The 15,532-nt window shown below is 41.0% G+C and overlaps 2 protein-coding genes across 3 annotated transcripts; one reads left to right on the forward strand and one right to left on the reverse strand.

Moving 5' to 3' along the window:
* Positions 1-1,847: 1,847 nt before the first annotated feature.
* Positions 1,848-7,048, forward strand: rnf151 (ring finger protein 151; the record flags this gene model as incomplete). The annotated part of the gene is made up of 5 exons (XM_080448104.1): positions 1,848-1,868; positions 2,353-2,522; positions 3,045-3,141; positions 4,421-4,698; positions 6,823-7,048. The coding sequence occupies 5 exons, from the start codon at positions 1,848-1,850 to the stop codon at positions 7,046-7,048; spliced, it is 792 nt and encodes a 263-aa protein (XP_080304230.1).
* A 3,062-nt stretch (positions 7,049-10,110) lies between these two features.
* Positions 10,111-14,579, reverse strand: rps2 (ribosomal protein S2). Of its 2 annotated transcripts, none has more exons than XM_080446433.1 (7): positions 14,570-14,579; positions 14,103-14,237; positions 13,050-13,139; positions 12,259-12,366; positions 11,724-12,057; positions 10,980-11,071; positions 10,111-10,230 (listed from the first exon to the last, which is right to left on the reverse strand). In XM_080446433.1, exons 2-7 carry the CDS (start codon positions 14,232-14,234, stop codon positions 10,153-10,155), a joined length of 834 nt encoding a protein of 277 aa, XP_080302559.1. In that variant the 5' UTR covers positions 14,235-14,237; positions 14,570-14,579; the 3' UTR covers positions 10,111-10,152. The 2 variants fall into 2 exon arrangements, with proteins under 2 accessions (XP_080302559.1, XP_080302558.1); XM_080446432.1 differs by having other exon boundaries at positions 14,552-14,579.
* Positions 14,580-15,532: the final 953 nt, after the last annotated feature.

Consider the following 15,532-nt stretch of genomic DNA (forward strand, 5'->3'; position numbering starts at 1 on the left):
AAACACAGTGGATTGTCATGGTGAGTTGTGAACTTATTTTATGTTTATTTTTAAAATGTATTTATTTATTTAACCCATTAAGACCTGAGGCGATTCTTAAAAATGTTTTCTAAATCCTAAAAAAACATTGAAAAAAATCATATATATTCTTTTTAAAGATTTTTCAAAATAGCAGATCTACAAGCTCATAGCGCGGCACTCGGTGCCGCGCTATGAGCTTGTATATCTGCTATTTTTGAATAGCCAAAGAAATCTAAAGTGAGATGCGGGTTCCAGGTCTTAATTGGTTAAAACAATTGTTTTATTATTTAGTATGGCAGGTGTTTGTTCTCTTCAAATACATATTTGAGAGATGTGTCCGTTGTGTTTTTAAACACGTTATTCATAATGTGATGTGTTGTAACAGTATGTTAGGCTGTATGATTGTGTATTGACTGTATTCGATTTTTTTTAAAGTGTTTTCAAAGATTTTGATCAAATGTTTAATTCAATGGCAAACTTATATAAGAATTTATTTTCCTTTTTTTTTTAGGCATTATGCCTTGTCTAGTAATTGCAGGAGAAAAGAATGTTTACCTGCTTTTTTTTAAATCACATGTGACTTTCCAGAACAAGGCTATTGTCATTTCAGTTTTTTCAATGCTTTTGACAACAATGTAGAGAGGCTGTAGGCAGTTAGTTGCGTTTCAACTCAAGGCTTTTACATTAGGCATACATACAGTGGGTTTGGCAAGTAAAGTTCAGTGATTGTAATCAGTAAATGACATATGAATATGACAAGAAAAGAACAGTCTCACTCAGTCACAGATACAAAATAACTGCAGAGTTGGTCTGGCTACTTTAAAAATGTAGTTATACTCTTCATAAAAAGTAAAAGAGCTAAAAGCTCTCTTACTCTGTCCAATCCAGCTATAACCTACCGAAAGTTACTTAGTAAATGTAGACAACTACATCGAACTTCCTAAACCCCATCAGTTACGAACCGTAACTAATGGGGTTTAGGAGATTTTATGGACACTGAGTGATTGAATAAAATATATGACTGTAAAAGCTACAAATGGATGGAGAAGGAGAATCCTCTCTTTGATGTGATGACAAACTGCACTCAGAACTCAGCTGTGGTGCTATTATTATTATTATGCTGATGTGCCACTGAAAATGTAGTGGTGTGATGTAGCTTCTGTCAGCTACACAGCTACAAGTACATGGTGGGAAAGAAAAAAAACACAGCTTACTCGAAAGCTAAATCATTCTGAAAGTAGTGAAGCTAAAATGTAGTAGATATATGGTGGTGGTATAGTCACAATAACCCATGAATTATAGAATCAAGAATCACATTTATTGTCACACCACACAGGCTAACTGTAGGTGTAAAGAAGTGGGTGAAATTAGTTTTGTTGTTTTTCAGGAGCTTCAACACACAATATATTTCTTAGGCCAGTGGTTGGGCATTGTTACCCGGAATTATAACAAATATTGGGTAAAGTTTATATCATTCCTTATAGCTCCGTATATCCTGCTATGATATCGTTGCTGTTGGGTGGAAACCTTGTATGTCCCAAACAATTTTTTTATTATTATTTTAAAAGCTCACAACGCGTTGCATCACCACTACTTTTCTGCGACACTCTTGTATGATGAAGCAGGGCCTTTACAAAAAAGAAAAAAGAACGTTGAAACATGGAGAAACGAGGTTTCCACCAACAGCAACGATATCCACATTATGTTACCTCCCTGGCTAAAGGCAATGAAGCCCATCTACAAACAGACTTCATGTATCATTCATCATGTATTATTTTAGTCTTTATAATTTATCATCGTTATTTGTAACATTATGCCCTCATCCCATGTCTAACTGCTTCTCCAAAGTGAGTGACACCTACAGCCACAACACCAGAGGGAGCACCTATCTGGCACCCCCCCAAATTTAGCACGAACATGGGAACATTTTTCCTTCTACTACTCTTCTCTTCCACCATAGTGTGGAATGCCCTGACACCACCCATTAAACAATGTGAATCACTGGCTTCTTTCAAAACTGTCCTGTAAAAGCATCTGTCAGAAAACTACAAGTTAAGATAGATATCAAATCCCATTCTAATGAGGGGTCATACACTGCCGCCATTTCCCCCCTTTTCTCCTCTGTAAATATAGCTTGTATTTGTTGATGACATGTATTTATCTGTTAATATTCTATGCTCTGTTGAGGAATTGAATACATAGGACCACAATGGAAACAAGTCCCCATGCAGGAATGTTATCCTTTCAGCCTAAATGTTTTACCTTACCTCCGTGCTGTACACTTCTTTGACTAATAAAGTATTCAATCAATCGATCACTCAATCAATCCAGGCGGACCCAGACGTGTCATCGCAGAGTGGGGGCTACGACGTGGACATGTTCGTGGAGACCCCCGACTATGACCTGATCTGCACCATATGCCAGGGGGTCCTGAAGTGTCCCGTACGGGCCGCGTGCCACCACATCTTCTGCAAGAAATGCATCTTACAGTGGCTGAAGAGGTACCGTCTCTACCACCTCACCACAAGCACCAACACCATTCATAGATTTCTTTTCAATCACTTTTTTCATTTATCTTTTTTGGAAAATGAAAAAAAAAAAAATACAATAAAATAATAAAATAAAATAAAAGAAAAAGGTAATCGAAAAAACACGGGCAGTATGAGTCACCAGAACCAAGGACGGGTGTTTTTGATGAATCTATCATGGTTAGAATGGAGTTTGAAGTTACAATGGGTTTGTATAGGAAGGGGGCGTGTCTGATAAAATGTATATCAAATATCTAAATACTGAATCAAGAAATTTAAAAACTGTCTGGGGGGCTCACAAAAGCCTGAGTAGACGACAAATTGACCCACATTTTTTTTAAAGTGAAATATCCCTTTAAGAAAATGGAACCCTGCTTAGAACAAGAGGAGAATGCATTCACCATACTGTACTACTTCACATGGTTGTTGATGGTCCCTCCAAACTGAGAAGGTTTCTCGACACAGATAACAGTCATAACATTTCTCCCTTTATAGGCAGGAGACCTGCCCCTGCTGCAGAAAGGCTGTCAAACATAACTTGATCTTTGTCATGTTCAAGTTGAGTAAATCTATTGGACGGCTAAAGGTCAAGGTAAGAAATATACAAACATCTCCAGTTCTGGAAGACACACACAGACAACACAACCACGTTCTCGTGACGCATTTTGTATACAACGCTAAGCACAATTATAGTTGGGTGACTCTGAAAATAGTGTGATTGATTACTAGGGGTGTCACGATTCGATTTTACTTTGCTTTAAACTTTCTAAACACACTGTCGCTGTTATTGGCCTAAAGTCCCCTTCTGCCATGTACTGTTATGGCTCTTCTTTTAACTGCAGCGTGCACTCTTAACATCAAACAGCACGTGCCAATCAGGCTCTTCCTCGCAATTTAACGATTCGATTCTTGCTCATTTCTTTTTATTCCGATAAAAACATTTGACACCGCAAGTGTTTACAGGTACAAGAACGCTCACCCCAAAATACGCTCGCCACAGGTCAGATCCGGCGACCTCGGAGCGGTCGCCACCAGGTATTCCTAAACGTAACCTCAGTAAAACTATGCCTAAACCTAACCTTAAAGTTATTCCTAAACATAACCTCAGTAAAACTATGTCTAAACCTAACCTTATTCCTAAACCTAACCTCAGTAAAACTATGCCTAAACCTAACCTTATTCCTAACCTTAACCTTAGTAAAACTATGACTAAACCTAAACTTATTATTCCTAACCTTAAAGGTTCTATGACATTCATTTTCACTTTTTTAATTTTTTATGTTTTTTGGGGGGTTTTATGACCTCAATTACACCCAAAAAATCTGAACTTTGAACATTCAGTGGATTTTCTGTGGTCTGGGGTTTTCTGAATAATTAGGCTGAAAAGTAATCTGAGCTTGGCCCTTCGACAGTGAGGTCACAGCGGATTAATCCCGCCCACTCTCCTCCTTGCCCCTCCCCTCCCCTATCCTTTCCTTTGGGGGGGGCGGAGCAGAGGCGATGATTGACAGGCAAAATCCCTCACTTGCGACACCCGCAGGCAAAGATTTCTTTTTTCATTGCAGTTGAAAAGGCTTTAGAAATGTGAGAGAAAAACACCTGCCATGGATCAATGGTGTGGAATTTTTTGTTAAAACTTTCTATACACGTTTGAAGGACCATGACAAAGACTTTTAATGTGTGGTAAAACTGAACGTCATGAAACCTTTAACCTTAGTAAAACGAATACAAAAATACAAGAACCGCTGGGGGGGCGTGAGCGGTCTGCGGAAACAAATGGGGGCGAGTGTGTTTTGGGGCGTTTTTTGGGAACGTTCCGGTCACCCCAAATGATAGGTATCTCATTTAATCTCATTAATCTTTCTTCCCAGTGCAAGAATGAGATCCGCGGCTGCCCGAACACCTTGGCGCTGTCGGAGCAGTACTGCCACAGCATGTCCTGCCTGTTCGAGCTCATCCCCTGCCCGTACCAGGGCTGCCGGGCACAGCTGCTCCGCAGAGACCTGGACGCCCACGCCCGCCACTGCGACCACTGGCGCCAGCCCTGCCACATGGGCTGCGGCACGCTGCTGTCCCACCGCACCGAGGCCCAGCACAACTGCTACAGGCAGCTGAGGCAGGAGTACGAGGCCCGGCAGAGGAACCACAGGTACTCTATAGGGCTGTCTGTCAGCACGATTAAAGGGATAGTTCACCAGTGGTGTAAAGTAACCAAGTACATTTACTCAAGTACTGTACTTAAGTACAATTTTGAGGTATTTGTACTTTACTTGAGTATTTCCAATTTCCAATACTTTTACTTCTACTCCACTACATCTCAGAGGCAAATATTGTACTTTTACTCCACTACAATTATTTGAAAACTTGAGTTACTAGTTACTTTTCAGATATAAACTATGATATAATGAAACATACATTAACCACTTCAGCCCTATTTTATACCTAGGCTATTTGAAAATAGCAGATCTACAAGCTCACAACGCGTCGCATCGCGACGCGTTGTGAGCTTGTAGATCGGCTATTTTCAAATATTTAGTACTTTTACTTTTGGTACTTTAAGTACATTTTGATGCCAATACTTTTGTACTTTTACTCAAGTAAATTTTTCATTTGGGATTTTTACTTGTAACAGAGTATTTTTATATTGCAGTATTGGTACTTTTACTTAAGTAAAGAATTTGAATTTTTCCACCACCCCCAAAATGACTTTTTTTCTATCGATTGGATACGTGAATTCATGGAGATTTGTTTTGCTATAAGCCAATGATTTGATGACCGGCGGTGTCTCCGGTAGGAGACTCAAAGTGTCAACTTTGAGTCTCCTACCGGGGACATTAGCATCTTTCCGCCGGTCATCAAATTATTGGCTTATAGGAATGTGACAAAAACTAAAAAATCTCTGTGAATTCAAGGCTTCATAAATCATGGGGTGTGTAATTGATAGAAAATAAGATTTTCTTTGGGTGAACTATTTATTTAACGTTTTTTTTAAGTGGTTAGCTGTCATACAAATAATTATGATTCATAATTTAATCGTGTGTTTACCATTGGGAACATGGGGAACGTAATAATAATACATACAATTTATCTAGCGCTTTTCTAAGTACTCAAAGTCGCTTGATGCAAGCCACCAACCTACTCGGTTGTAGAGATTGCACAATTCCACCCCATAGAATGAGGACATTTGGGTGCAATTCCTATCCATTGAATGAGGTGATTCATAGTAGATCGGGTGGCTCGTTCGAGAGCAGTTATTAGGAGTTCAAAGTGTCTTGCTCAAGGACACTTTGTGACACGCAGCCAGGGGGAGCCTGGAACCAGGAACCTTCCAATTCCAAGACGGACGCTTCATACCTCCACCTGAGCTCCTCCTGCCACACCATAATAACTGTACCAGTGACAGTTACCTTAAGTGGACAATGCGGTTGAACCTATAACACATGCTGACACTCTGCACCTTAATCCCACGTACAACGCACTGATTTCATATTATTATTGCACCTTAACTAACGTCCATATCATGTCATGTACAGCATATTGATCTGCTGCTATGCTCACGCACCTTTATGTCTTACCTCAGGTACTTACCATGTGTAAATATGTTGTAGATAAATTGTTTTTTATTGATCTCTCTCTCACTCTTCCCCTCACCTTTCTCTTTTTATGGAAATAACAAAAACAAATTTCACCCACTGTTTTACACCTGTAAACCTGTAATGCAGTGTTGATTCAGTTTTAGTCATAGTCTTTTGAATAAAATTCCATTTAGTTTTAGTCATATTTTAGTCATCTGAAATGTTTTAGTTTTTGTCTAGTTTTAGTCGACTAAATATCATAAGGTTATAGTCGACTAAATCTACAGTTGATTTAGTCGACTGAAATGTACGTTGGCGGTGCCTTGATGGCGCCGTAATGGCTGATTTTACACTTGGTTGCATGCTGAAAAAAGCTCACACGCGACGCGTTGTGAGCTTGTAGATCGGCTATTTTCAGAGCGCAACACCCGAGCGCAACCAAACATAAAATGACTTGTCTTTTAGTTCTACTGGATCTCTTCTCCACTAGATCCCTCACTGACATTTTAGTCTAGTTTTTATTTGTTGACGAAATTGTCAATATATTTAGTCTTAGTTTTAGTCATCGTAGCTTAGTTTTTATTTAGTTTTCGTCAGTGAAAAAAGGTAGTCGACCAACATTTTTCGTCATAGTTTTAGTCGACGAAATCAACAGTGCTGTGACGTGACAATAAAGTTGACTCTGACTCCATCCATAGAGCCATCGCCGCTGCCCTGCAGAGGAAGATGCGGAGGATGCAGAGCACCATGGCCCACATGAAGAGGCAGATCGGGCTGATCTGTGAGAGCCTGGAGGTCATGGACGACCTGGAGGAGGTGGTGGAGGTGGAGGAGGAGGACCACCACCCCCCCACCACCTCCACCTGGGGGAGGGGGGCAGCGCTCACCATGGTGGTCCCAACTCCTCCTCCGCCGGGACCCTGAGCAACAGCAGCAGTAGCTCATAGAGAGAGGTGCTGTTGTTGGGTTACAGCCAGTGGTTCTCAAGACATTTCCATTTCAAGGACCCTCTCAGTTTGGTATGCACTAGACTAGGACATATACATGGGCAACTGGCGGCCCCGGGGGCCACATGCGGCCCCCCACCTTCACTTAATGGGGCCCGCAGATAATATCGGATTACTGATATATTATTGATTTCAGCTGTTTACAATTCCTAACATGCAAACATGACCCTCTTTAATTACTCTATATTAGTAGCTTAAAGTAATACTAGGTAACGTTTTCAACAAAACTAAAGTTAAATTGTATATCTTTTGCGAGTGGCAAAAGTTTCACAACACCCACTCCGTGAATTTCACCCCCGGAAGCCTTTTATTTATATATTTTCTATTGAACGTGTACGGGGGGGACTTTCCCGGGAAAATGACGTTCCTGGCCAACGTCATGACGTCGTGGCCGACGTCCTCAGGAACTACCGCAACGGTTTCCTGTTTGGCCAGGAACTACCGCGCTATTAACAAAAAGGAACCTCACGCTGATTTTAAGATAATGTAGGATTGGAAGATCGAAAAAGAACAGAAAAAGAAAGCACAGCTCATGGTAACTAATGCTCCACTGGCTAAGAGAAACGATCCGTAGATAGTATAAAACAATTAAAAGATCGCTTTTTGAAACGCTTCCGGCTTCCGGTGAAAACGAATGGAATTCTGGGTAATCGAGGACTCCGGAAATTGTATGCAGTGACGGTAGTGACCAGCAGAGGTTGCTAAAAATCGTTAGTTGTGAATTTGCATTGTACAACTTTAATGACTAGTATTAATATGTATTTAAGTTCATAAAGTTAACATAAGTATAACTAAATGCATTTGAAATTAAACAAAAATGTTACTTTTCAGGATTCCAATTCAGAAATAGCAAAAATAGCTGGCAAGATCTGTTTTTTTTTGCTATTTTTGAATTGGAATCCTGAATTGGAAATCTGAATACTTTTGTGACATAGAATGGCGAAGTAGGGCATTTACTAAAAAAGTTAAAATACAGAGATAAGAGGTGTCTGCCCGACAATATGCAATGTGGCCCTCTGGAGTGAGTGTGGAAATATAGTGGCCCTCGCCATCATCAAAGTTGCATCACCCCTGCGGGACCCCCATAACTCTTGAGTGTACAAAATGGAACCAAATGGACCCGTTACGGATCCATTTTGTACATTCTCGGAGTATCTGTAAAGGTCCATTTTGTTTCTATAAATAATTTAGCTGAGGACCTCTTATTTTACTGGGGACCACCTGGAACTCACTCGACTTCTGGGGTTCCCTGGACCCTATGAGAACCAGTTTTATTGTGTGTGTGTGTGTGTGTGTGTGTGTGTGTGTGTGTATGCGTGCTTGTGTGTGTGCAATTAAAATTAAAATGTCCATGGTTGTTCTCTTTGAAATTGTGTTTTTGATGATGTAGGCAGGTATACAAATTGACATGATTGAATTTGTGACAAGTCACGTTGCTTTGCCACCTCTGTGAATAAAGGAACTATTATCATATTGTCCTCATATTCTTATTAACACTTGCATTGTGTTAGTAACCTGCTGACACTTTTGGTGTAAGCGGGTCAAATTTGACCCATGATTTAACTCGGACAAAAATACTCAAAAAATAAGTATTTTTTTTCCTCTCCCCCACCTCATAGCTGACTTGTTATGCATTCATATCCATGTAAACACTATTTGAAATATTATTTTGGGTTAGGGTTTAATCTTTCAATATAGGAAGCTCGTTTAAAAAAAAAAAAAAAGAATCACTCATTACATTTCTTATAATGAATACAATGGATAATGTTATCTGGCTATAATAGACAGTTAAATTAACAATAGTGACATCTGTGGTGTCTGGATCAAAATTGACCCATATACAGTAAAGGTAAAGTCATTTATTTTTCATAAACCCAAACTGTATTTTACTCATGTGACTATTGACAATTTGGGGGGAATTGAGCCACACTTCTCACCCATAACACCACAGATGTCACTTTCTTGTAGAGACCAGTTTGGTTGCGTTAAAATAGACATTTGAGAATATCATGAAGCCTTGTTCCAATTAAGAAATGTAATGGGTAATTTTTACCCATTTAAACTTGAACGGGTCAAAAATTACCATAACAGAAAGGAAGGGTTATTAGGATAGGACAGGGCAGAATTAATTTTAGTGATGGAACATTTTTCACAGACAACACAACTACATACGCCCATAACCACCAATGCTAGTTTGTTCGGTAACGGTCTCCTGTTGTGTTTTAGTGCTTTATTTAACAAAATGCACTTCCAGGTCAGTCCTGGGATAACAATTTCATCCAATCAGGAGAGAATACAGATGTTAAAATGGAAATGAACAAAAACAGGCAAAATTAACACAAGTTTCTCTCCTAGTGGATGAAGTTGTAACACTTGAAAGACTTACCAAAGAGCTGGAGACCCGTTACTGAACACTATAGCCATCACATTAATCATCAATTTCCCCATCTTAGACGTCTCAACTGCCCAGTGTAGACTTCAGAACTATATCACACTCTGTACTGTATTTCTTAACGCAGTGGTCCTCAAACTACCTGGGGGGTCACCTAATGATTTGCCTCATGTGTAGTAGTTCTCACTCATTTAACAAACCAACAGTGTTAATATACAGGGTATCTGAACATTTGACAATTTAAGGACTTAAGTAGACTTTTTAATAACCATTAAATATTTAAGACTACTTTATCAAGAAACACAAATGCTTGCCACTGGCCACGAGGCACACATTTTGACTAATTACAAAATATTTATGTGGAACCGAGTCCAACTGAATGTAATGCCTCAACTCCAACAATTCCAAGTGCTTGTCAGGGTAGGGGGGGTCCCCAGTCCAAATATTACTTGGCGGAGGGGTTCTGCCTGAAAAGGTTTGAGTTAAGAACCAGTTCTACAGTACATTCAATTTATAAAACCCACGTGCAGGTCTGCTTCAGATGGAAGATGAATACAAAGACAAACCAAACAAGACTTTTCTTACAGTGGTGTTTCAGAACATTTTATTCTGTAAAAAAAACAAACATTTTAGGAGGGCGGGACAGGAGCCGCGGTCCTCTGCACTGACACCCTCGTGTGAGTCTTGGCCAAATGGTCGGTGAACTCCTGTAAAAAAAAAAGACAAGCAACGCAAACGTCAGTTCCATCCATGACCTCTGCCAGCCTCTACTTAAAGGACAACTTTGTTTTTTACAACCAAGGTTTATGTTTTAGCTTGTAATTAAAGTAAATAAAAGATGTGTTAACATTTTAATTTACTGCTTTCTATAGGTTTAGCAATTTTCATGATCTTTTTTACAGTGGGCAGGGGCATTCTGTCCGGTGGCTAAATATGTCTTTTTTTTTACAGAATAACCCGGCGTTTTCTTTATTAGTATTTACAGTAGCTCTTCTAGCCCCCAATAACTCAAATCTGGCCATCAAAGACCACGGGACCTTTTCCAGTTGTGTAAAAAAAAAACCTGCCCGAATGCCCCGCCCACTGTAAAAAAGATAGCGAAAATTGCTAAACCTATAGAAAGCAGTAAATTAAAATGCTTTAACACTCATCTTTTAATTACAAGCTAAAACATAAACCTTGGTTGTAAAAAAACAAAGTTGTCCTTTAACACATTAAAATGAGTATTGGACGTAGGGCTGCAACTGTGAATCCTAAAAACAATTCACATTTTAGATACCCGACTTAAGGTCAGTTGGACCGAAATGTTTTATACACACAATAAAAACCTTTTTTGTCATGAAGTGAAGACGGATTTTTTTTTTTTGGGGTCACATTGTAGATACAAAATTATAATCGATAGAACAATTGCAGCCCTGGATAGGAAGACAACACTGTTGTGGCCTGTAGTACCAACCTGGTAGGGAGACTTGGTGAAGATGGTCTCCTTCCACAGGTCAGGGGTCAGGTAGCTGTAAGTCTTGGAGATGGCGTCAAAGGTTGCCTTGGCTGAAAAGAGATGGAGATGAATCGTTAGGATCAAGCCGAGAGCAGCGATGCCATGCTTTAAAAGGTAGGAGGTTGTAGAGCATAGAAATGGGGAACAGAAGAGACTACTAGGAAGGTCTTTCTGCCGTGCATTGCATATACTCGTTACTGTCTCTCCCTCGTAAGTCAGCTATACCACGGTACGGGTGAAGCTGGGCAGAGCAGGAGAAATGTGTGATTTGCTCATATTAACCATCGACTCACTGTACATATATATATCGTCTATATGACCACCGTTAAAGGCTCAGGCTGCTGTATCAATCAGCCTCATATTCAGTTTAACATTGTCTGTCGGGTGGAAACTTCATGCTTCAAAAATAACATATCGGGCAGATCTACAAGTTCAAAACGCATGGTGACATGCCGTGTTTCGAGCTTGCAGATCTGCTACTTTTGAATGAGACCGTATTAAGATCAAGTTGGGCATTAATTTACGGAACACAATTAGATAACGTCTAGAGATGAGAGGTTTCTGGCCGACAGCAACGATATCCAGTCTTAGATATAGATGCACGTTCATACTGGTGATGCCGTCAAGTCAAGACTTTAAGCGATCCATCCATGTGATCTACATATATAGTCAATTAACACACAACTGAAACCCATCTCTCACCAAAGTTGCCCAGCGTGGCAGTGCAGCCCCTGGCAGACGTGTAGCAGTCGTCGATACCGGCCATCATGAGCAGTTTCTTGGGCACGGGGGCCGACACGATGCCGGTACCGCGGGGGGCGGGGATCAGACGCACCAGGACGGAGCCGCAGCGACCGGTCACCTTGCAGGGCACCGTGTGGGGCTTGCCGATCTTGTTGCCCCAGTAGCCTCGCCTGACCGGCACGATGGACAGCTTGGCCAGGATGATGGCGCCGCGGATGGCGGTCGCCACTTCCTTGGAGCACTTGACGCCCAGGCCCACGTGACCGTTGTAGTCACCGATGGCAACAAAGGCCTACAGGAAGGAAACAGAGAGGCTGTTAGTATGGTTGTGGCTAATTGAAGCCAATTAGATGACGACTGAATTGTCGCGCGCCGAAAATAGCCGATCTACAAGCTCACGAAGCATCGCAGTCACAATGCGTTGAGAGCTTGTGGCTATAGGATCTGCCATTCACGGCGCGTCACAGTTTTACAGTGAGGCATAACGGCTCACCTTGAACCTGGTGCGCTGTCCGGCTCTGGTCTGCTTCTGGACAGGCATGATCTTCAGAACCTCGTCCTTCAGCGCAGAGCCCAGGAAGAAGTCGATGATCTCCGACTCCTGGATACAAATTTGACAAAGCGTCAACAAAGACAACCGCATACAGTAACAGCAAGCAGTCTGATTTCATGAGTGATTCAACCCATTTAAATTCAACAAACCCCAAGATGGGCATTTAAAAGATTTCAATCTGATCTCATTTCCCCTAGATTTAGCACAAACATGGAGATGAATACAATTATGCCACTAAAATTTGGAATCAAACAGTGCCCTACCCTCCTTCAAAACCACCATTAAAGAGCATCCGTCAGCAATTTACAACTGGACCTACAAGACAAGTCTTCCAACTTGCCAAAAGAAATGAACCCCCAATGTTTTCCTGTGAATTTACTTTTACTGCTCCTATATTGATTATTTATTGTATTACATGTCTTTATAAGTCTTGATGAATTGAATACACGGGACCACAATGGAAACAAGCCCTCAGGGCTTTTTGCGTCATCCTTTTAGCATTATTTTAGAACTTTAAGTATTCAATCAATCTCTGGGACTCAATGCAATAACATTTGTTAGATTTGGTACAATATGGTCTAGATTAATTCTAGACTCTAGAATTAATTTACTGTCCAGAGGTTACAGTTAAACACTTATCAAAATCCCCATTGTATATTTTCTAGTTTTATTTACCCCCACAGAGACCCCGCTTTGATGAGGACCACTGTCATTAAGTGACCGCCGTTTACCTTGATGGGCAGAGAGTACAGGTAGATCTCCTCCAGGGACTTGATCTTCATGTCCTTGACAAGGCGGCCCAGTTTGGTGACTGGAACCCACTGAGGAGATGACAATGGATCTCAATTAACTATCTCGTTTTTATGCAATCTTCAAACAGTTACAGAGGCTCTTTATAAGTAATGTGGTCACAGTCATTCATTGGGCTCAACCCCCCATTTCAAACAACAAAAATTTACAATCTACAAGTTCTACCATTTATAACATTTGACAGTTGAGGCTCAATTATTTTTATTTAGGCACACCGAGTGACTGCACCTTTCAGCAGTCAAGGACCCCCTAGCTCAGGGGTCTTCAACGGTTTTCAGGCCAAGGACCCCCTAGCTGAGAGAGATGAAGCAGGGCCCCCCTCTATATTGTATAAAGTTGCGTTTCAGATTTTCCTTATTTCTTTTTACTTGGTCTGCTCTTTCCCTCTACACCAAACCTCTTTGCCAAAAATTGCCGATCTACAAGCTCACAACGCCTCGCAGCGCAGGCGTTGTGAGCTTGTAGATCTGCTATTTTTTGGCTTAAGTTCTCCTCAGAATAGGGATGCTAGGGTTTAAGTGGTTAATGTAAAAAATAAATAAATCATATGACAAAGATTTGGTGGCCCCCCTGTAGTAACTCTGAGGACCCCCTAGGGGTCACGGACCCCCTGTTGAAGACTCCTGCCCTAGCTGAAAGATGAAGCAGGGACCCCCCCACGCTACATATTGTACCAAATTGTGATGCAGATTTTACTGTTCCATACATATCAGAAGGCATCATCATTGGATTCATGTTGTGAGGCTTGTAGAGCTGCCATTTTTGGCCAAAGTACACCTTAGACTAGAGATGCTCAAGTTCAAATAGTTAATATAAAAAAAATGAATACCTATAACAAATATTTGGCGGCAACTCTGAGGACCCCCTAGGGGTCCGGGAGCAACTGTTGAAGACCACCAGGTTTAATAGATATTGGATCAGGACTAGCATGTTAAAAACAGGGACATTTTGACAGCAGGTCAGCCCGGTCTTACCTCCTTGTCCTCGGACTTGCCCCGGGCTCCACGGCCCCTACCACGGCCTCTACCGCGTCCACGGCCGCGACCACGGCCCCGGTCGCCGAAACCTCCGCGAAAACCTCCTCTACCACCGGCGTCGTCCGCCATTTGCTGTCGTAGCACACAAGAAACACATCATTAACAACAAGCCCTAGCTTTTCAAAATGCTTGAATTCAACGTAGTTCTGCCATCATGCGCAGTTTAAGCATGTTAGAGTGTTCACACAATGCACACGAGCATCACCGCCATGTTTATGGCTCTGGGCCATATGAATTAACATTATCCGATCCAAAGTAAACTAATAACGCAACCCAATCGTTCCAGAGTGTTCAATAACAACTTATATTACAATTTCCATGCGTTTAATGGACGGATTAATGAGATAATAGCGGATTGTGAATGGAAGTGACAGCTCTGTACATACCCAGCACACTCGACTTACGTGATGTGTAAGAATAGGAAGAAGACCGATGACGAGTTCCGGTGGGCTTTTATACTAGGGTGTTCTCGCGAGACTTCCTTCTTTGAGCAGACCGGACATGAAGATGGGGAAGAGCGCCCTCTGCTGGTTTACTTGGAGCGTTGGTTGTCTTGTCATTGAGTTATGCTCAGTTTGATTAATTGATTGCTGCAATGCTGCTATATTTTCTCTCTCTCTTTTTTTTTTTTACATTTTCATCCTTGTCTACATTTACATTTGCTTTGGCAATGTAAACAGAAAAGAGAGAAAGAGCTTCTTTGATTCCAGTGGAGTAAGGAGGTTGTTGCAGTAAGAGCATGAAGCATGAAACACATGATAGATGCAGGAGTCCAAATAACCAAGTTCTTACCCACAGAAATATCACATAAAACAGTAGTTCTCAAACCTTTCCGTGCCAAGGACCCCAAAATGAATATATATTTCGCCCATTTGAAAATGTTTTGAGCCAGGGACCCCCAGAAGTGAAGATTTGTTTTTATTTCAAATATATTATTACATATTTTTTTTAAATGTTCAAAAAGAGCAACAAAGTGACACGCTGTGAGCTTGTATATCTGCTATTTTTGAATAGCCAACACATAAATGGATAAAGCGGTTAAAATCATTGCAATATTAACACATTTTGCTGGGAACCCCCTGGAACCCCCCCTCCCCCCAAAAGGACCCCTGGGGGTACCCTCTTAAAACATGGGTATTTTTCCGTAAATGAATGCCCTATCTGATCATCCTACAGCGTCACACAAAAGCATCACATGTAGCAGATCTACAAGCTTGAGCTTGTTGATCTGCTACTTTTGAATTTGAATCCAGTAACTAAGCATAAGTTGATAAAGCCATACGTGCCTGAAAAACAAAGCTGGGTGTGATAACCGATTTGTCTATTACAAAGAAAGCTTTGAGGATGTCACACTTGGCATTGTCTGC

Source organism: Gymnoscopelus braueri (genome assembly GCF_963280865.1).
Source record: "Gymnoscopelus braueri genome assembly, chromosome: 13".
NCBI classification, from domain to species: Eukaryota; Metazoa; Chordata; class Actinopteri; order Myctophiformes; family Myctophidae; genus Gymnoscopelus; species Gymnoscopelus braueri.

What these genes read in the sequence shown, in the direction of transcription:
- rps2 (XM_080446433.1), bottom strand. Translation starts at nt 14,234, where the DNA reads ATGGCGGACGACGCCGGTGGTAGAGGAGGTTTTCGCGGAGGTTTCGGC. An exon ending in TGTACTCTCTGCCCATCAAG is followed by an intron (nt 12,367 to 13,049) that starts GTAAACGGCGGT and finishes ATTTGTATCCAG; the next exon opens with GAGTCGGAGATCATCGACTT. An exon ending in TGCCACGCTGGGCAACTTTG is followed by an intron (nt 11,072 to 11,723) that starts GTGAGAGATGGG and finishes ATCTCTTTTCAG; the next exon opens with CCAAGGCAACCTTTGACGCC.